Source organism: Ostrea edulis, chromosome 5 (assembly GCF_947568905.1).
Source record: "Ostrea edulis chromosome 5, xbOstEdul1.1, whole genome shotgun sequence".
In the NCBI taxonomy this organism is placed as follows: Eukaryota; Metazoa; Mollusca; class Bivalvia; order Ostreida; family Ostreidae; genus Ostrea; species Ostrea edulis.
In genome coordinates, this window is record NC_079168.1 from 66,676,507 (window position 1) to 66,699,739 (window position 23,233).

The 23,233-nt window shown below is 35.3% G+C and overlaps 1 protein-coding gene across 1 annotated transcript in view; it reads right to left on the reverse strand.

Moving 5' to 3' along the window:
• Positions 1–23,233, reverse strand: part of LOC130054987 (uncharacterized) — a 75,204-nt gene that overhangs the window by 8,756 nt on the left and 43,215 nt on the right. Inside the window, exons 8-14 of the mRNA XM_056166128.1 lie at positions 21,293–21,570; positions 20,952–21,066; positions 20,405–20,537; positions 18,573–18,618; positions 13,940–14,004; positions 11,868–12,893; positions 296–2,745 (exon numbers count right to left, since the gene is read on the reverse strand). Of these exons, the coding sequence (XP_056022103.1) occupies positions 296–2,745; positions 11,868–12,893; positions 13,940–14,004; positions 18,573–18,618; positions 20,405–20,537; positions 20,952–21,066; positions 21,293–21,570 (4,113 nt within the window). The remainder of the gene's footprint in view (positions 1–295; positions 2,746–11,867; positions 12,894–13,939; positions 14,005–18,572; positions 18,619–20,404; positions 20,538–20,951; positions 21,067–21,292; positions 21,571–23,233) is intronic.

The window sequence follows — 23,233 nt, forward strand, 5'->3', positions numbered from 1 at the left end:
ATTAATGTTGTCAATTTGAACAGGTCAGTACGGAGACTGATAAATATCATGAACTTGGGGTGTCAACAGCTGTCAATCGTCAATATCACATCTGTTCAATGACATCACTTAATTCAGAAAAAAACCCAATGAACTGTATGACACAGGTCTGTTTACACTAAAACATTTATCTGAAGAAAAGACAAAATTCAATTAAATCTGTGATATTTGCAATTAGTATGTTAATGATGCAAAATTATCCAACAATGGCAATGAAATGAATTCTACATGTTTATATGATAAATCGAAACATTACCTGATGTTACCGTCCTTGGCGATAGGTCCACTCGACTGTATCTCGTCCACTCTGACACACCCTTCTGGGGTCAGGCTCACCTTCATTCCCAGTCCCAGAATTCCTTTCAGCACACTTACTAAAAATGGTTCCTCTTCTGAGCGAGTATTCTTGGCAGATGTTGATGTGCCGTGAATGGTAGAGAGCAATGATATCCTCCCAGAAGACAAAGAACTAGAGAGACTGGCAGGCTTTCCAAGAGAAAACGTCTTAGCACTTACAGTCACTGGTCTAATGGAGGAAAGGGGCTTCAATGTTGCTGATGAAGTGTTTTGTGACCGAATAGTACTAAGCAGACTTGATGGTTTTGTAATTGATATGGATGATTTGAAGGGAGAAGGAGATGTAGCCTGTGTTGATTTGGCAAGGGTTGTAGATGGAACGTTTTCTTCTGTTGCTTTAGACAAAACTGGGGTGGGAGCCTTCTCTGTTGTTTGTGCTGCGGATACAGCTGGAGCATGTTCTATTTCAGCAGGCTTGCTATCCACTATAGCATTGTTGACAGTAACATCAGCAGGCTTGCTATCCACTATAGCATTGTTGACAGTAACATCAGCAGGCTTGCTATCCACTATACCATTGTTGACAGTAACATCAGCAGGCTTGCTATCCACTATACCATTGTTGACAGTAACAGTCTGTTGAGTCATCTCCGTCTTCACTGGTTCCAGTTGTCTAATGGTTTGTTTGTCTGTTGGAGAAACTGATTCCATTTTTTCAGCCTTATCTTCCCATTTTGCAGTATCTATGTGAACAGGGGCTGACACTTCAATGACATTTTTGTGAAGACTTTGTTCTCTTGGGGTAACTTCAGAGTTTGTTTCCTCTTTGACTATTTCAACCTTGTCTTTCTTCAATAAATCATCAGCTGTATTCACATCCTGCTTTTTCTTAGAATTCATAACATTTATAACACTCTTTAGATTCTTTTGCTCACCATTATCCTCGCTATCATTATTTTTCCTGGCAGATTTTGACCACATGTTAGTGATAACAGCAAGTTTAGCCGCATTCCAGTTCTGATTCCTTTTCACCTCCACTGCCACCATTTCCTCCTCCACTTCTCCACCTAACTTCTCTCTGAATTTCTCATTTCCACTCTGCCTCTCTTTGAATTCTGCCCTCACCATTTCTTCCTCCACAACCTGTCCATCAGACATGCTGGAGATTTGAGGAGCCGGACTGCGCTCTACGTTGATAACAGTAGATTTGACTCGAGGCTGAGGAACGGGTTTAGGTGGTGGCCCCTCATGTTTTTTCTCCTCCAACTTTATGGTGGCTGAAGTCGGTACCCTCTTACGGAGTTCAACAGACGGAACAATCTGCTCCTCTTCTATTTCCGTTGGACTAACAGATGACACAGTTACAGTGGATGTGAAAGGAATGTGGTTCTGCCTTTGCACAGTGACAGGGACTACAAATTCATCATCATCATTGGAATTTACAACATCAATGTCTTCAATATTGATGGGAGCAGGGGGAATAAATGGCTCTGCATCTACTGCATCAACATCCTGATCTCCTTGGACAAATTGGTTTATGTCATTATCTCCCTGAAAACTGTCCATCACATCAAATCCTTTCTCATCTGGCAGATTTTCATTGAAATAAGTGAGAGAATTGTCCAAAGAGTCACTTTCATCTCTTTGTAATCCTGTCAAAAGTTCCATGTGTCTTATCTGTTCTTCAGTGTCATCCATCTGCGATTGTGGAATGCAGCTTTCCTGGCTTTGTACTACTGGAGATTGTCTGTAGGACTGAATGATTTCGTCAATATTTGTGACAGGAATTCCATTGTTGGATTGGTTAAATATTGGACTCTGACCCTCTGAGAACTCAGCAGGTGGTGGCACTGCAGGCCCATATGTGGAAAATTCAGCTGGAGGCGGCACCGCGTAGTTCCAGGACTCGCCTGACTCCTCCATGTTTGGGTTTTTTGATTTGAGTCCAATATCACGTTTGCAATTAGTATCTATAGAGTCACTATTGTTAAGCTTCTTAACATTTTCTAATTTTGGCACTTCAGATTTTTGGTTTTGATCAATAGTCCTTAACTCCTGATCTAATACAGAGTTATCTATATATTGAAACTTATTGAGCACCACTTCATTTTCGGAGTCAGATTCTGGTAGATCTGCTATGAAGTTCTTCCTCTGTTGGCTTGGTGAATGTAAAGTCACAGTGGAGTCGGTGTTGGATACCTTCAGTGAAATCTCCAACAAGTCTTCATTTTCTTTCTGCCGCAGCAACTCTAATTCTAAATCACCCGAATTTCCTTCTGATTTCAGTACTGAAAGACACTTGGACTGTGACACATTACGAAGACTAATTCCATTGCATGACAAGAGACGATCTCCCACACGTATTTGTTGACTTCGGGCAGCTGCTCCGCTAGGTAAAAGTCGCTTGATCTGTAAAAACACAGAGAAGAATCTAAGGATATCGGTCTGTCTTAGATCATTAGAATTAACAGAGACCTTGCGCTCAAAAGAAATAAAACTGACAAAATTTAAAGCAGAATAGGTTGAACACCTTGCACTAATAACAAGAGTCAAAGTGCACTGCACCTTGTGTTTCGTGGTATAACATCAATCAGATTCAATGTTTTAAGGGCATTCGTCTTGTCTTGTCAAATCAAACTACCTTAACCAGAGTTTACTGTGACGTCAAAAGATAAAAAAAAATCCTCATTTGATAAACAGATTTTTTTTTCATCATAGCATTTCAACTCTGCATGATTGCCTAATATTTAGAATTGCATTTTCTTTCAAGGACATAAGAAGAAGCACACTATACTTATGTGTCAGCAATATTCTCAAACACCTACACATTTCCTCCATCTCATTAATTCAAAAAATTAATTAATTGTGAAATCAAAAGATAATAATGCTGAGAGCCAATGTGTGTGGAAAATTTCATTTTCATTCTCAAAAAGAAAAATCAAACAAACATCGAATGTTTAATTTGTCAATGGGATCCCCCTCATTTTTAAACAGAAAAGTCAACATGGATTATGAATTCAGACAGGAAATAAAATAACATGGCAGCATTTGTCTGGTATCACCATCACATCTGCAAACAAACTCTCCATATATGTTATATAACAGTCAAAACATGAAATGTGTTGTAATCAAAGTATCAAAACTCACTTCATTAATGCCTTTAATCTGATTTTTAAAACCCTCAGTTCTGGGACTTACAATTGCAGAGAAAAGAATATAAACAGCCTTTCTTTAAAGACCACACACACCAAAAATGGGGATGGACATTGCTGGTATACAGCCACCTAATTATCTGTAATTCCTTGATAATGTAGGTTTCATTTGAAGATCAACTTACGCATGTACATGGATATATACCTATATCTTATCTTATCTTATCTATACCTATAAGTCCATAATCATTTCTTAATTTTCTGGATTTTATTCATGATTATTCAGCAAAGTTTTCAATGATAAAATTCAAGGTGTATCCTTGATAGTGTCATATTTTGCCAAAAAATCAAATGTGCAATTGCAGGTGAAAAAAATAAACCCAGACACTTTCATTGTCCATTTACATTAATCATCTATCAAATACAAAAACTAACACTTTAATTATTGTAATAATGCTTTTGTAAATGTCAGACAACTGTTTAAGTAATTGTAGAATATCTTACCTGCAGACCTGATTAACAGCCAATCCTGATATTTGAAGTAAAACACTTAATAAAGAAACTTTGAACTTCACAGTAAATGAGACTCTTACTTGTACGAATTCTATAGGAACCAATTAGAGAAGATGGGGAAATCACTTTATCTAAATCAATATTAGAGGCTGTATAAACACTAAGCTTCCAGATAGGAACAAATTGCTGTGAAACCTATCTGAGAGGTCAAGGTATGTGTTTATTACTGAACATTACCAGTCCGGAATGACAGGGGCTTGAACAACAAACACCACCTCTAGAAGTGCCTAATCTGACCAGGTATGACCAATTAAGGAGACCTGGTGGTCATTCAAAGGACGAAATGAAACTCCCAACATAAAAGAGTTGAACATTGGTTAGAACCATAAACTTGTTTGGAAGGGTCATAATTGCTCATAGTATATATATATTAAAAGAAATTGAATAAACAGTACACAAAGTTAAAAGTTTAACGCAAGCGTTCATTTCATAATTCTCAGGCGCTACATTTTAAAATAGTTATATAAACTTTATACAGAAAATACTATTTCCCAATGAGAAAAAGAAAGACACTTTATTAATTAAGACTTTAAAACCGGCTCTCAATAGCTTACTGTGAAATATGTTTACTGTTATTATCTATGATGTCATAATATGCTTAACGTAAAAACCTTTTCCTTTCATTCGTTTATGACGTCATTATGTACATGAAATGTTAGGACGCCTTTATGATGTCAGGCCATTGCAAAACTATTTTTAAATGTAACGCCTGAGGATTATGAAATGAAAGCACTTACGTTAAACTATTAATTTTGTGTACTGTTTATTCTATTTCTTTTAATATCTTATACCGGACACTGATTTTTGAAAAAACAATTTGAATATATATATATATATATATATATATATATATATATATATATGTAGTTATAATTTTGGTTACAGAAAGTTTTTGTATCATTGATGTGTATTCTTAAAAGTCCAGGAGAACTGGAGAAAAAATTTTCAGAGCCCTATCTCGTAATGGGAATGTTGATGAGTGTACACAGAGCAAATGCCTTGTGATATTGATACACTACCAGCCCTCCCTAACAAAGATCTTAACGGACTTAAACAAATTAAACTGACAGAGTTAAAGGGGCTTTTACACTGGACACTTCAAGAGATTTATCACAGAGTCTCTGGGCAGTTGAAATATGGCCATTTGTATATATATAGACATTGCAAGTATTGGGATTAAATATGGTGGATAGCAATATTTATGATTAGAAATTATCTATGCTGTTTTTACAGTTTGCATCAGATAAGCTATAAAAAAAAATTCAGATAAAATCTTTCATTTACCTTACAGGACAAAACTGTCTCATGAATTACTCTGATTATGTATGTGCATACAATTTACATATAATTTTTGTTGTTGTCAGCAAAGGTTATACATTAAGTCATTAACCCATCTGCTGCCAGTAACTGTCTTGAAATGTCAATAAGTCTTACATTATCAGGGTACACTGATTTCATCCCATTACAGAGGAAGATCTCGAAACATGAGTGAGGGGTAACTGCAGGGAACAATGCTCGTTGAATAACACACACAGGTAACCAAATTTCAGTAAACATCCCTGGGTGAGTGAAGTCGATCAAGAACAGTCACTTTATCTTATTAAAAATTCCTTTTCTAAATAAAGTTTCTATGTCCAGAGAAGAAAATGAACAAACATATGTGATCAACTTTATGAAGTTGAGATTTTTTGGGGGTTAGGACCACACCTTTGAAAAATTCTTCTTTTTTTCCCTGGAACTACAGATATTGTGGTATGTACAGTGTATGCAGTCTGAAGTTTTATTTAAAAGTCCTAATGTTTACAAGGCCCACAGATAATCATAATATATCTATGCACATATTTGGTTTAAAGATAATCAAGGACACTTTGGCACAGAAAGTGCAAAGTTACATATATAAAACGATGAAAATACCAAAGGCAAATAGTTCAGGGTGTGACAGTCTGCTAGGTTTGATCACTGGCAGACAAATTTTATCAATACTAGTCTATGAAAATAGCTTAGTCAATTATAAACATGATAATGGTTGCATTCATCAAATCATTAAGCTTTTGGGGGGAGTGGACATCCCCTTGAAAGCTAGATTTTTACTTTTGAGTTAAATATAGACCCTTGTTGTCTATATCTTTTTTCCTTCCCATTTCATTCTATTAATTCTTCTAAAATACAGATTAAATATAAATGACAAGTTTTTAAACCAGAAACACATATGAATTATTGATACACAGGTTGGAATAAATCACCTGACATTCCTGCACGTAAAATCCAGGTAACACTAAATACAATATGTCTGGGACCTGACATCCTGATTACAGGTGCCCTCTCACATTACATGGATATACTGCACATACATTGTAAATCTGCATCATAATAATTCGATAAAATGAAATAGAATTTTCCTTGTTTCGGCTTAGAGGAAGTAAAATAACAAGCGATGATTACCATCATTCTATGCTTTACATCCTTACAAGTGATTGGTATCATGTATAAGTGCTAGATCTAGGATCCAGAGAGGGCACACATATCATATGTTCAAAAGGGGGCATTTTTCGTCGCGGCAAGACAATTTACAATTTTGGGCCACTTTCATTGTATCATACTATGATAGTAATAGATTAATCATATAGCCTCTTTAAAAGTTAATACCTGCTGCCTTGATTTTAAACTTTTCAATCAACCTTGTGAAACAAAGAACAATTGTTTATATTAACAAATATATTTTAAAAATTCATAGAGAAAAAAGGGCATGGTGCAATTAAAAAGGGGATGGCGCCAGCCAAAAAGGGCATGGTGCAGTGCCATGCTAGTTTGCGTTAGATTTAACACTACATGTAACATTTAACTATGTATGTTATTGTAATTTTACAGACATTGCATTGGGATACTTTGGTAATGTGAAACACAATTGATAATACAGTATTTCCATATAGACTATAGATAACCAAACTTCCTCTCTAAATGACTCTTCCCTTAGTTGAACAGCTAGAATTCAACATGGTATTAAAACTGAATTTTCAATATCACAATGGCTCCTAAGAAGTTGAAGAGGCATTGACAGATCCAGTTAGGGGTGGGGGTGGGAGGGGGGTATGATTGAAGTATTGATGCCCGAGACCAGTGATGGATTTATTGGGGGATCTGAAGATTGCATCATTTGCCTCCCTGTGATCCCTACCAATGGTGTCCCCTTCAGGACTTCAGGACACCCAATACCCCCCCCCCCCCCCAACAGACAGTAATTTCTGGATAATGGTGTAAATCTACCCATTGCTACATGTATATTGCTACTTTAAATTCTGGGATTAGCATGCACCTGAAAATGGACAGTGCCATCCCTCTACAGGGCTTGAAGCTAACTTTTTATGTCACCAGTCCAGCCAGACTGACAGGGTATAATTTCAACAAGTCCGCTGAAACATTTACCAGTCCAACAGAGTTTTCCAGAAATAATTAAACACATTTCATTAATGTTATTAAAATGAACTTTAGCTTAATATGTCTTAAACAATATTGTAACACTAAAATGTGGGATTTATATTTACAAATCAGATTTGTCTGATAGGTCGAAGCATGCCAACTGTGTAAATTTCATAAGTATATTTACCAAAATGATGCTTTAAAAATTAAATTAACTGGTCAGTCTCATCCGACTGACTAAAACAAATGTCAGTCAGCCAGACTTTTAACCAATCACGGACTGACGGGCATATGTTAATTTCGAGCCCTGCTCTATCAACAGATAGGTATAGAACCAGAGGTCCCCATGGCTCCCACTTTTTTGACAATGTTTTTTTTTTTTATTAATTTAATATGCAAAGTAAGATTTATTGGCTGCCTCCCCCTCCATTTTGTTTGAAGTAGCACTGAATGATAAGAATGTAAGTGTGATCTGATGAATTGAATGTAGTGAAGGACACCCCCCCCCCCCCCCCCACCACCACCACCACCATCACTCTCCTGATTCAGGAATTGAAGTTTAGGCAAAGTGTAACATGTTAGCTAGGTGTCAACTTCCATTCTGACTGCTCCCCCGGGACCCCCTTTTGCAATAATACAATGTAATGTGCCTGATCAATTCATTCCAGACATGTATATCATTATCAAGGACAACAAACATTGCACACATTGTCATTTTTTGGAACTTCTGTCATGCATCCACAGTATGACACTGGTTATTCACAATAATGGACAATGTTCAAAAGTTGTTCTTAATTCACATAATTGTCATTTCGTATTTCATTTATTACATTCACAACTCGAATTATCATCCATGAAACGTCTCCGATTCAATTTAATTTCATGTTAAATAGAACTGTGAAATCGGACATACCGTACAAATCAGGTGTCTAATGAAGAAAGACTAAGCTTCTTTCATACCTATATAGTATTGAGCCCCAGTAAAAAGAAGACTGTCTCACCTGTTCACAGATTGATTATCTAGTACTCCAACAGGTGAAAATTCCACCTGTTAACCATTCTGAATATAACTACACGAAATAAAACACACAATCCACTCTTAAATAAACCCACAAGTCTCCCATGAAGGTGACAAAATTCACTTTTCTGCTTGAGTGCGAGGTCTTGCCCAGACTGTACAGACGAAGTAGTATCCGGTATAAAACCTTGTGCGATCAAGCACTCATAACAGGAATTTAAAACAGCTTAATTTTTTCTCATAATACAACAATGGCCAGAGGTGGGGTGAATGGAACGGGCCCTGTGACAGTGTTTGATAGACAGATTTCTCTTTATCTATCTGATATATTCAGTGTGTCAATACAATCCTTTCCCATAAACCCGTTTCACTGCTACACGTACATTAATTTACTTGTTTTTCTCAAAAAGGAAATGAATTTGTAGTATTACAAATTTAGATCTGCTCATTACTTACAAACATCTATCTTACATAATACATGCATTTATCTACAACAATGACACACTCCACATAGAGCATAAAGTCAGGAAATCATTATGAAAAAAACCCTTTAAAATCAATATTATCCACAAAATTTTATTTTACTTCTTCCTGTTAAGAAATTGGAATTAAATTAACTAAATTAAAGAAACAAATTTCATTTTTGAAAATACATAATGGCATGTCCTTCAAGTACTGCAACACTTTTCCCTAGCATACTTCATGAGCACCGCATATTGGCGTATCAGGAAAAGTTTAACGGTCTGAAGTGTTCCTGTTCACAACCTCATGCATTTTCAAAATTGCTATTTATTTTTGATATGTACATTTTACTTTCGTTTCTTTTGGAATATTTCCAGCTGTTAATTAAAATAAATGCACTATATTTATCAAGGTTCATTCACACATTGTTCACATTCACAAGGAAATGGCTATTACATAATGTATTTCAATTGGAAAAGATATATCAACAGTAAAAACATTGGAGATATAGATGACAAACCTGGCAATGTTCACTGAGAAAGCTCTTCAACAGTCAATATCACACATGCACAGCTTACATTTTTAAAAAAAAAGTCTATTTCAAAATTTCATGCGACACACAGCGTCACTGACAGTAAAATGAAAGAATGTTAACGATATGATGAAAATCAATTATACAAAAACTGACCCATAATCAATATCCATCAGGATAACAAAGGACTGCATGTATCAGATGTTTGACAGGCAATGTAAGGCACAAGCCTAACGTTGCACCCAATATCAGTTTTAAAAAAAACATTTACATGCTCAGAAATATCACAGTAGCAACAAACTAGCTTGTCTCTTTAAAATTTGCTGCCAACATAGGTATTTACTCAAGATTGATATCTGTAAATCATTTCAATACTCTGGAGATTTTTTTTGAACAAACAGAATATGAAGTAGGGGTTTTATTTATTGCAATACATTGGAAGGGGCGGGAGACAAACTCTCCTTTCTAGACAACTTGTAGGACATTATATTGTTTGTTGGAATGCATTCAGGGAGGGGTGAAAAACTGTTTCTATCTCTCGACCATCAAATGCATTCCAACAACTAATGTAACAGCCTAAACGAGACGGTCCCCAACCCCTCTCAACTAATGTAACAGCCTAAACGAGACGGTCCCCAACCCCTCTCAACTAATGTAACAGCCTAAACGAGACGGTCCCCAACCCCTCTCAACTAATGTAACAGCCTAAACGAGACGGTCCCCAACCCCTCTCAACTAATGTAACAGCCTAAACGAGACGGTCCCCAACCCCTCTCGACTAATGTAACAGCCTAAACGAGACGGTCCCCAACCCCTCTCAACTAATGTAACAGCCTACAGGAGATGGTCCCCAACCCCTTTCAACTAATGTAACAGCCTAAACAAGACGGTCCCCAACCCTCTCAACTAATGTAACAGTCTAAACGAGACGGTCCCCAACCCCTCTCAACTAATGTAACAGCCTACAGGAGGTGGTCCCCAACCCTCTCAACTAATGTAACAGCCTACAGGAGATGGTCCCCAACCCCTTTCAACTAATGTAACAGTCTACAGGAGATGGTAAGGCATATTTTACACAGATTGAAGGGCCTTATATTCATGTATTTTAAAATGTAACACACATAGATATGAATGATTAGTGTCAAAGCAATGGAAAACTGAAAAACTTATTCAAATCACGAAAATTGCATAAAGGAGTGTCCACTGTTTTGATTCACACAAATCCAAGATTAACACACTGAGGTATACACCTCTGGCAGAGAAGATATGTAGGAATTTCAACATGTTTTGAGGAATCCAGGCATTTTTAAAAAGTGAAACTATATGATTATTGATATTAAGTACTATACAAATTTTACCCAATCTTAATAAAATTTGAATGATAATTTGTGGAGATCATGACCCACCATTTAAAATTGTCTTGATCCATCTACAGTGATCAAGTTACCAAACTGACACTGATATTTACAAATTACAGGTATATACAATGTAGTATTACAAGAAATGTATTTGAAACTTACATAGAATGGAGACCTAACTAGGAATCATGGGGCCTGTATATGTCTAATATAGTAGGGAAAACATTGAAATGTATATCTTTTAAATCTTTTTAAAAAAGAGACCACTTTCTTCTACCTGTTTTAGCATTTCTTTAAATGTGAGAACAATAACTTAACATTTATACCCTTCAAGTCAAATCTGATATGAAACCGACAAAATTGTTTAAAAAGCTTTGTTCAGCAAGCTATCGTTTCTAGTATCTGCCTAAGCCTTTTTAGTGTATTAGGAGTTTCTTTGTGATTGCTACAGCAACCTTGGGGTTGCATTTAGTTTGGGGGCATTTGCTCCACTTACATAGAATGTCCTCCTTCTCTTGCAGTCAAAGGGAAGCTACTCAATATATATGTAATTTTTTATTTTATAAAAATTTATTTATTATTAAAAATTTATTTTATAAAACTTTCAGAAAAAGAAGTGATGCTTTAAAACTGCAAAAATCATTATAGTTTATTATTCATATATTGGTATAATACTGATACTGTCCATCTACTTGTATATATACATGATTAGCAATTCATATATGTATGTACTTGTTTCCCCAACATGCTGCATCCACATGCAGTTTGCAGTCTATGTAACCTGTAGTTAATGTTGTAAACTTTCTTTCTTTTTTGAATTTCCTTCTTTATAAAATGTCTTACTGTTATGCCCTCTGGGCCCAAAATTGGAATAAACTTATCTTATCTTATCTTATGTAATAGCCAAGATTTTGAAGACTACTGACATAGAATGTAAAACACAAGGACTATATCTAATCAGATATAACTAAAATTATGAAGACTCCATGAATCTTGTGAAATTCATAAGAATAATTTACCTGGTAGAGCTGCCGAGTTGAACCATAACTAGGAACAATGCTTAGACCAAGGCTTTCGTTAGGGTGTTTGTCAATTTCTATGTGTATCTGATTAAACCCCATAAATTTCCCCTCCTCCTCCTCACTCTCAGAGTAACTAGATGACTCAGAGTACACCAGGGGGCGTGGACTATCCCCGAAACTCCTACTGCTGGCCATGGACAGGGCAGGTGATAATTTGACTGCGGGAATCATTCTCTTTTTCCCTCTGCGAATTTTCAGAATGACCCTAAGAGGCATTTCCCGGAGAACCGTTAAGCATTCATCATGAGTCAATATGTTAAGGTCTGTCCCGTTGATCTGGATAATCTGGTCCCCCTCTTGTATTCCCTTCTTGCTGCCTGTTGCTCGGTACGCAGCGCCCCCTATTGTTACTGTCTTGACATACACAGATTTCACCGTCTGATGGGTTTGGTCACTGTCGATACCCAGGATCATCCCGAGATTTTCTCCTGGTAACCGGTGCAGGACCAGCATTTCTTCTTCCCTGGACTCTCCGGTTGGTCCGTCGATTTTCTGGTACCTCCCATACACACCATTACCTGACAAACTCTGCTCTGAATCTGAGTTGGTCTCATAAGAGCTCGACGTATCGGTGAGAGCAGAGCCCAGAGTGCTCATCAACGAGTTCCCTATTGCACTATCTCGAGATGATACAGAATTAGTCCAGTTCAAATTAAACAGGTTCTCCTTTCCCGGACCAAATGGATACTGATTTAAGTTCCTTTTCTTTGGACTTTGATCTGAGTAAAAGTCATCTGTGTTAAAATTCTCCACATGTGAAGGGTAACCTCTTTTGTTTGGTGACCCATAAGGGGAGGTATCCGATTTCCTTGGTACGGAAGAGGTTACAGTTTTCTCTGCAAAAGTTTGAATGTCTAAGTCAGAGAAATCGGAGTCTGTGGTGCTCCCCTCCATTTTGAATTTACCTTTGATTTCTAATGGCACCGAAGATGACACAACTTCTGTCCTCTCTGAGTCATCATTCTGAAATTTAAGAAGTTTTTATGTCATTATTTAAGTATTGAAATTTAAAACCTCACAACAACAAATAAATCAGTATCAAATCAATATAAATATAGAATATAAAATTATATGGAAAGACAATTTTTACCAGAAATTGAGTTTATGATATATAAAACTCTGCATAAAAAGGCATGAAAATTGTCATTCAGACTGCACCGAGGGCACTCTTTTATTCAGGAACTTAAGCAGTGATTCACTAATTACTGTGTACTGAAAAAAGACTGCAATTACATCACAATACCACATCTGTATTAAACTACCTTTTAATGTTTGTCCAAAGATTCCTGCATATCTAAACACATCCCATTACGCAGTACAATCTACATATGATTTCTGTGTGTGTACATTCCTCAGTATAGAGATTGTTGAATTATTAATGAAGGTGAAAATTCCTTATGCTGGCCTATTATTAGACAAAGGCCGTCCATCTTTTTGCAGGCAAAATCAATTGATTACTATGAGCAAGCACACCTTTGACTACCTGAGATGTTTTTCACATAGAAAAACAACTGAGTGGAACTAATGTCTGCAGTGTTCATTTTCACTACTGTAAGGCTTTTACTAGAAAGAGTTATTTCCCTTTATGCAGCATTTTTCTTCTAATATTACAGACAATCAATAATTTGTTTATATTGAGAGTGAAAAATTTATAAATATTTGTTTTACTGGAAGACATATACAGCAGAGATAAGCATTCCTTAGGCGGCTTGTTTATCCTATTTTTATTTGTTGGTTTGATAAATTGAAATTACATTAAGATTATTTCATTCCTATTATAGATTGGACTTAATTAGTTTTGAAATGATTTGATGATCAAGAAATGTACCTGCCATTAGTGAAGAAATTGTAAACATCTACTGAACTCTCCCTGATTTGGCCAACTCTGGGTCATGCGTCGCTTTTCAAAATTAATTTGAAATGTCTTACAAAAATATGATATTTTCTAATGTTTGTTGACAGGATTTAGAATTGAACTTGATATCTTTAAATATGAAGTTTTTACATACCTTTGCAGCCATTGCTACAACTGCAGTAGTTACTAAGTCTTTACTTGGATTTTTGAGCCCACATTCTGAAAAACAAAACAAAAATGAGAAACAAATCTCAATGCACAATATTGCAAAAACTCAAAGTTCAGAGCTAACTTGCATAACTTGCCAGAGCACATTTGGGAAGACTGTTGCACTTGCAATCCTGACATTTCACTCTTATCAAATGGCAAGTATTGACAACCATAATAATTAATGTCTGTAACATTATGATAAATCAAAAATCAATATTACTAACTAAACAAAATGAATAACAAAGTCTGATGATTTGAAATATGTCAAATTTTGTTTTTATTTTAATGTTTGAAAGAAGTATAGTTCATGCTCAAATAGTCAAAGGCTGACAGCAGCCATTGTTTCAATTGAGGGTCACTGACAAAAGTCTTCATGCCCTGTAGCTTTGTCAATATGTTTCATTACACAATGTACTTGTAATTACTAGTTGTATTTTGTGGTAATGCCGCCCTTTTTCCTAACATTCAGATCGTATTTATGGAAATTTATGCTCAAATAAAACGTCATGTCAAACACTCATCATTTTACCAGATATTGACCGACTGGTCAAACATTCAATGACATTGGACAAGGTTTTCCTGGGCCGACATTTGATTTGCTAAACTAATTATTGTACTGTTCCTATAGGATATAGTATGACAATCAATGTTTAGTAATTACCCAGAATTCTACTCATATTTCAATTCTACCTGGCTATTAACTTACTGTACTTGACAAAAACAGCAAGCAGTCTACAAATTAATGACAACCCAGAGATCGACTGTACTAAAAACAAATGATATGTGTGCTTTGCTTTGCATATTCTTTAAAGAATATGCCCATGAATCCAGCCGTGTTTAAGAACTCATTCAAACTCTGCAAAGGCATCATAGACATAACAATAAGCAAATAACATTCGATGATGAAATTTAAGCAGTAGATGGTTTTTCCGTATTCATGCACTACTGCATAAGGAATTGAGAGTACATGCCAGCTCACAGTAAGGAGACAAGACAGAAGTTATTTCTGTTTTCAAAAGTTATACAGGAAGTAGGCACCATTTTCTCCCTGTATATGCAATCTATTCAATTCACCAGAATAGTGACAAGATCAGTTGGTGTCAACCTGCCTATAGACTTTGAATTTAACTATAAATAAAAGTGTAGTTAATTGCCAAACAAGTTTTATATTTCATCACTTACCCGGTTTGGGTCTGCTGTTCCTTACCTGGGACATGCTCTCATTGTATCAATGTAAAACTATTTCATCTTACATGGTTTAGATTTACAATGGGGCAGTTTCTGTTAGCTGGTAATAACCCCATACACAGATATGATGAAGATAAAATTCCATTCAGAAGATAGCAGGCTTATGTTTACTCAGAGGTTTGTAGATGGAGATATGAATTATGCTTCAATGATTGTTTATTGTGATCACTTAATAAAACCCACTCTACAATGACTGCCAAGGGAAACTATTCTGTATGTAACACTGATTAACATTTAACCACCCCCCCCCCCCCCTTGCACAGATTCTGTGCTCTCCTCATTTGATGACATCTGTTTGAGAAGGGGACACCATAGATAGATCGATACCCACATGCACTGGTGATAATGTTTCATTGATGTATCTGTACCTCTGTTCATGCAAATAAACCACCATATCTCACATGAAAGGAATGCTTAATCCTTTTCAGGACTTGTACATTTTGCGTTTTAGAATGCATTCCAAATTTGTATAGCCATAAATATCTACTGGGTTAGTGACCTATTTAAATTCCAACAACTGGAGCTTATATTCATATAATAATGAGGACATCCACAGGAATATTTAGATTTAGGATTAGTTTCCCCACGCTATGTAGCAATTAAAACGTCGAGCCAATATATACTGAATAGACCAAATCAGACACTTTGATTTCAATTAACAAAAACATGAATATAAATTTGTGCATATTTTTCTTCCGGCATACTTACTTAGATCTTTCTTCTTCTTCTGACCAGGTTTTTAAAAAAAGGAAACTCCTGAAAGAACTGATCCCCAGTCAGTTAGCCATGGGCACAAGTTGGTAATTACCAGCGTTTTCTTTTTTTGCATAACAAATCTTGTTTTTGCGGAGTGGTACGTTAATTGTTAGCAATGAATCTTGTGGTTACGTTTTGTCACATATATCATTCTGAGGCTCATCCAAGCAAACACTGCCTTACCAAACTCCCAGTTCAAATAATCCTCCTCAGAATTGTTATTCTTTTAAAAACAACTGTGATGCAACACTACTCAATAAACAGTACTACATATAAAATCTCAGACTTATCACTCAATGTGTATCCTACATAACATGCTTCTATGAACTGCTGGAATGTACACATTTGGGGCAGTACTTGTCCCCATTACGAAATCCATCACACCTGTGGACTTTCAATTGTTTTTCAGGACAAAAGCCACTTGTTTTGGTGATGGTCTCCCTTGCACCTTCTGTTTATGGAGTAAATCAACCGAATTATGTCCACAAATGTTGCTCCCTGTGATTACATTCCTTGTGTGAGGACATTGATGTAGGTGATATCTAGTTTTCTCTTTCAGCAAGGAAGGTTTTAAGAAATATAGCTGTCATCCACTTCAACTCCAAATATTTACACCTGATGAAGTGGATTTTCGCACTTACATATTCCTAACTTGAAAGACAAAGTTTCATTCCCATAATTTATCCCTGCCATAGAGCCACTGAAGACAATATATTTCTTCACAGAATTTTACTTGACATTGCTCAATAGGCTGATAATTGAATTAAATGCCACCTTTGACCAATGCTGTCAAATTGCTTCATTGAGTGAAGCAGAATATCATACACAGGTAGCTTCAATTGTCCCAGGTCAATACATTCTAAAATATTTCTTATATCAACAAGTCTTGTGTTAAGTGGACTAGTGAGAAATCGGTGACTCAGGACATTAATTGTCAAAGCGATTGGGCTGGTCCCCTAACATAGACCATAATGGTATAATGGTGTTAGGAACATCTCAAAATATCAAGCCTTTATGGAGTTTTAAGCGATTAACATCTATTGTTTTTAATGGCACGCTCCATTAAGAAGAAGTTAAATTTTACAGGTGATGGCTTCTATTCAAGCCTAGACAATAAAATCTGTCAACACGGCCAATACTATAAAGATTAACAGATTTTACCTTTTCAAATAAAAATTTTAAATGAATTACAACAACACATTTATGACTTGTTTAACTGCTTCATATTAAAACCAAATAAAACCAAATTGCTTTTCCAATATGTCTGTCCTCTCTTTTATCAAATATCATTGTCCAGTGGTAATAAAATAAAACAAAAAACAAAGGTACAAATATATAACTTCTTATAAATGTTTATTAAAGGCCATTTTGTCAATAAGACATTTGAGTCAACTTGGAATAAAAACAATACAACACACACATATGTATTATGTGTAAACAAGTGACAACACAGAGAGTAAGCTAAATGTAGTGTTCATATAAGATTTATCTCCCTTACAATGTCATGCACGTAAACAGCAAATTCTGAGACAAAGATATTAAAAATGTTTAGCACTAATAAAATTAAAAATTCTTAATAACCTAATTGTTTTTAATAACCCACGAAAATTAGGCTTAATTTGCATAAAATACATAAGGGTCATACGTGTATAACAGATACGTAAATATTATCTATATATTTTCTGAAATGCCATTGATAATACTTGTTACACAGCCAATTGTGCCCAACGTTAATTTAATGTTAAATGAATTTTTTAAAATTAATGTTAACATTATTTTATTAACATTACTGACTGTCTACGGTAATTTGTCAGGTTGTTAAAGTCCATAGAAGGTGATCGAGGCTCTTCTTTTAACAATCCAATATCTGTAGACAGTCAGTAACAAACCTAGTAATAGTTTTGTTAATATATCTTATATATGTATAAGAAAGAAATGCAATTGAAAAGACGTTTCATACACCATTTTGCCATCTACAGTTTGCTATTCACCGTCTAAAGAAATTTAGACAGCACTCACTTGGTGTGTTTTATTCAATGATGGCACGTCATTCTAGTCCAAGGCAAAACAAAACTCCATAATACACGTACAACATATTCTTGACCAAGTTATCAGTGAAGGTAACTGAAGAAATTTTGAATCATTGCTTTTCAGGAAAATGACCAACATAGATCTAGTTCTCAAATAAGATTAATGAATTTCATACTAAATAAACATGTACTACATGTACCAGTAACAATAAAATCAAGTCCACAACATGAAACTGGGTGTATTAAAAAAAAAAAGCAAACTAAATTCAATCTACTGTATGGGCGGTTAGAACAGATATATAGTAAATGTTTCAAGGGGTATACAGTATAGAAATTCCATAGAAAGACTGCTTTGCTTAATTCTGAGTTGAAATATTCAACCAATTAAAAGTTTTCCCAAGAACAAAAAAATGAACAAAGTTCAGGAAACGTTTTCCCATCATGCATTGCAGGAACAGAAATGAAGCAGAACCCCACCGTCTTGGATTGTGATGAGAGTTGTAGGAATTATACGGAATCAACTGGGGGACTCTGGATAACTACCTCTGGATTGCTTGGTCACATTGTGTTCCAGGTCGACAGAAATTGTCTGGAAAAAAAATCACACCATTCTGACTATAGAAATAATCTATTACATACCTTTCAAACAATAAGAGCTTTATCATATATCAAAGTCACCAAATGTATTTTTTAGAATTAATATATGTAATATTTTACTAAGTAATTATGGTATAAGTCCCCATGCTAAAATTTCATGGTTTGCTAGACATTATCAGAGCATGTCATATTTCACTATTGATGGTAGTCTTTATAATTGCCAGGTGGAGAAATCACAAGTCAATGAGTCCTAATGTACTGTATCTGAATATGAGAATTCAAATGAATATTATTTGAATTTTAAAAAAATGGATGATATGATATAAAGATGGTTGCTAAGCAAGCAAAATTTGCAAAATACTGCACCAGCTTAAGCCAACAGATAATTTTAGGAAATTTATATTGGAAAGCAGGGGTAGGAAAAGCAACCAAACCAAATCTTTCTTAAAAATCAGCAAAAATGTTTATGTAGTACAAAAGTTCCATTTATAAGAAGTTTTTACATGTTTTCATCGAAAATATCATGCATGTATATAATACATAGATCTATCATCTGAGAGGTTGCACACTACACACAGCATTTTAAAATAACTCCACCCTCAAAAAGTAACGCAATACCTTTTTGCAAAATCTTAGATTAATCAAACTTTGTACATGATAGAAATATCTTTTGTTGGAATTCTATTCAATTGGCACAATAAAAAAGAATCTGGTAACTATTTGATACCAATTTTTTTTATATTTTCTATAAAATTTAATCAGTTATTTATATTGAAAAAATGCTGTCTAGGGCAATAACTCCTATGCTGGTATTTTCTCTATTGTATGTCTATTGTACAATGAATTTTGATTATATTTTGGTATATTCATAAAGTAGCAGTTTTTTGAAACTGTTAGAATTAAATTTTGCAATTATAATTAATTTTTGTGCATTTTAGTTATTATAAGCTGTTTTACAAAAATGACTGCAATTTTCCGATGCTGTTCTACAAATATGTGTCTGCAGTCATTTTTCAAAAGTACGTGGCAACATGTACATTTTCTTTGACTATTACTAAGTCAAACCATATTAACAGGAAATGAATACAGGTTTTCTCCTTTGAATCCATAATAATGTGAGGATGGAGTTACCTTAATTCAGGTTATAATAAACATAAAATTTGCATCGCCTACTAGTGTGGAAAAGAAATAATTCCAAACATAAAAGTTGTTAATGATAGATAATTATAATATCACAAATATGTTAACCTTAACACAAATACAATAAAGTGTCTGAATCAACATCAAATGACTGCCTATTATTCAACAAAATTCTATTAGTGGAAAAAGGTCAGATCAAAGTGTAAATGTAATTCTCTGTGCATGAGCATATTCATATACATGTGTATAAATATACAGTACATCACGATACATATAAAATATAATGTAGTGACCCTTGCAGACACACACATATGGATATATCTGAGTACCTACATCAAATTTCCTCCTCCTGAAATGGAATGAGCACTGTATGTATAGAATTGGCTTTAGAAAAATTCCCATGATACAAATGAAAACAATTTTCTAATAAAAAATATTGATCACTTTGTACACATCTACTTGGAGAAATTCACATGCTTCTGATAAAATTCACAGATAACAAACTAAAGCAATAAATGGAGAGGCATAAAATCCAAATAAAACAAGCATTAAGGAGAAACTGAAGGTTTAATCTCTAATGCAGGAAAATAAGCCATTTTGCAGCTCATGAGATATTGTTTGCGGGTAATTGAACTTACCAGAAAGTTCTCTCCCCTTTTGATCACTAAGACAATGGGGCCAGCTTTAAGGCTTCGGAAGGACTGATAGGCATCAAGCAGAGACAGGCCCTGAAGGGGTTTACCATTTACCTCCATAATCTGGTCACACTTCCTGCAAATTTTATAATCAACCCTTTTAAATTGTACGTATTTTGATGCTATATCTTATTTTGGTAATTAAATAACTACATCCACATTACTTAATTGAAATACTAGCTATTACACTAACAGAAATCTAATTTAACAATTGAAATACATGACAAAGTCATGAAATTTGTTAACCCTAGGTTTGAAAATTACTGTAAGCCATCTTTTATTCATGTGCAAGAAAATTTTCATGAGGTTCACGAAAACGTCATCATCACGAATATTTCTTTCTGTAAACCAATCCTTTAATGTCTCTGGTATTTGTTTAAGATAATTTCAGTGCAGAAATTATTCATGGCAAACCAGATTATCACTAGTAAATAGCGATACAAGTTGTCGCAAATAAAAATCAGTTTACATTATGTGTTTACAGTTCTACCTTAATCTGCCATCCTTATCCGCAGGAGAGCCTGTGTAAATGTCCTGTATAAATATATGGCTCACTCCTTTACAATCCTTTCTGATCAGGGAGATTCCTAGTCCTATCCCGCTCTCTGAGAAGGAAAAACAATGTCAAGCATAACCATGGATACATGCAATACCGGCTTCACTTTTTTCATTTTAAGGTCTCTTTCCTCGGAAATTAATTTTATCAACAGTACCAATTACTTTCTTTCAGTGACAGGCCACAAAGCTATTGTTCTGCATCCATTTTATCAATTACAATACTTGGGTAAAACTAAAGGATCATGACTATGTTTTTTTGACTGGTTCCCTCACCTTTATGAAGCAAGATTTCCTGCAGAGAATCCCTCTTCTTCTGAGCATCAACAGAATCACAGTCTTTATCATTCGCAGGCATTCGTTCCTCTACAGAGTCACTAAGTCTGTTATCATAGTTACTGACATCAGAAAAACGTTTATGTGTTCCCAAAATCTCATCACAAAAAGAGGCGAGATCATCAAAGCTAGGGGATGGGGAATTCCCAGGGGTGGAGACAGGGCTTCCATCCGAAGAAAACTCCACTGGTGTGGTCCTGCCAGACTTCAGTGACGGACTGAAAAAGATTAAATAAAATAATTTTTTTGGCAATATATCCAACACTCTAAATAACAAGAGATGTTTGTAAAACACATATGCCCCCCATGGTGCAAAATTGAAAAGGATTATACACACACCTCATTTAATTGATAGTATTATCATCGATTCAAAGTATTGAGCAGACAATATCTTCCTATGTCAAGAGTGAATTGACCATGTGACCTAAAATTCAATAGGGGTCATCTACTCCTTATGCTGTACCAGTGTACCAAGTTTGGTACGTGTCAATCAAGCAAATAATTCTTAAAATATAGGAGACAATATATTACTATGTCCAGTTCAACTATTGACTTTTGACCTCAAAATAAATATGGGTCATCCTCTCCTGAAGATGTACCAATGTACTAAGTTTGATGTCTGTCAAGTAAAAGGGTTATCAAGATATTGAGTGGACAGTATATTACTATGTCCAGCTTGACCCTTGACCTTTGACCATGTGACCTCAAAATCAATAGGAGTCATCTTCTCCTGAATATACACCAGTGTACTATTTAAAGTTTGATGTCTGTCAAGCAAAGGGTTCTGAAGATATTGAGCAGACAGTATATTCCTATGTCCAGGTTGACCCTTGACCTTTAAACATGTGACCTCAAAATCAATAGGGATCATCTTCTCCTGAAGATGTACTGGTGTACCAAGTTTGATGTCTGTCAAGCAAAGGGTTCTCTAGACATTGAATGGTCAGTATATTCCTATGTGCAGTTTGACCCTTGACCTTTGACCATATGACCTCAAAATCAATAGGGGTCATCTACTCCTTAGGATGTACCAGTGTGCTAAGTTTGATGTCTTTCAAGGAAAGGGTTCTCGAGATATTGAGCGGACATTATATTCCTATGTCCAGAGTAGATTGTAGATTGACCCCTGACCTTTGGACCTGAAAAACTATAGAGGTCATCTTCCACTCAAAACCAACCCACATATGAAATATCATTATCATCAAGTCAATGGTTCTCAAGATATTGAGCGGACAACATGTGGTCTACAGACCGACCAACCGACAGTTGCAAAACAATATGCCCCCTCTTTTTCAAAGGGGGGCATAAAAATCAAAGCAACATGTCTAGAATTATCTTACTGAAAAGTATAAATTCATTCAACATCACTCACTGATTCAGAAAATATTACAGAAGAATATAATGTACTTTCAATACGGAACTTTTGGAATGACCGATTAGACTTGAAGTTTATACACCTCGGTCACGTGATAGTAAGCAATTGTAGGGCAAAGTTGACATCCACATAACTGGTGTCTCACTAGCAGATGGTCCGTAAAGAGCTATGCGCAATTCCAAGATGACAATCCAAGTCGCTATTGGTGCTAAGTATCTGCATGGGTGTAAATTAGATGGAAGGAAAAAGGCGCATTAGATGTGTATCCTCGGATGGAAGGCGTGAAGTTTTACCGTTATCCTCAAGATATTCCCTAGATATGTTTTCCTCGCCAACACACATAATCTAATTAAATGCATTTTCTTAGAAAAATAGCATTTTAACGCAGGAGTTTGATAGAAACTGTCATATTTCGTGCTTGTTTACTTAATTATTATTGTAATCCGGAAGTGACATGCCCTACAAATTACGTTCAACATGCGATAAAAGTCAGAGTGGATCTGTAT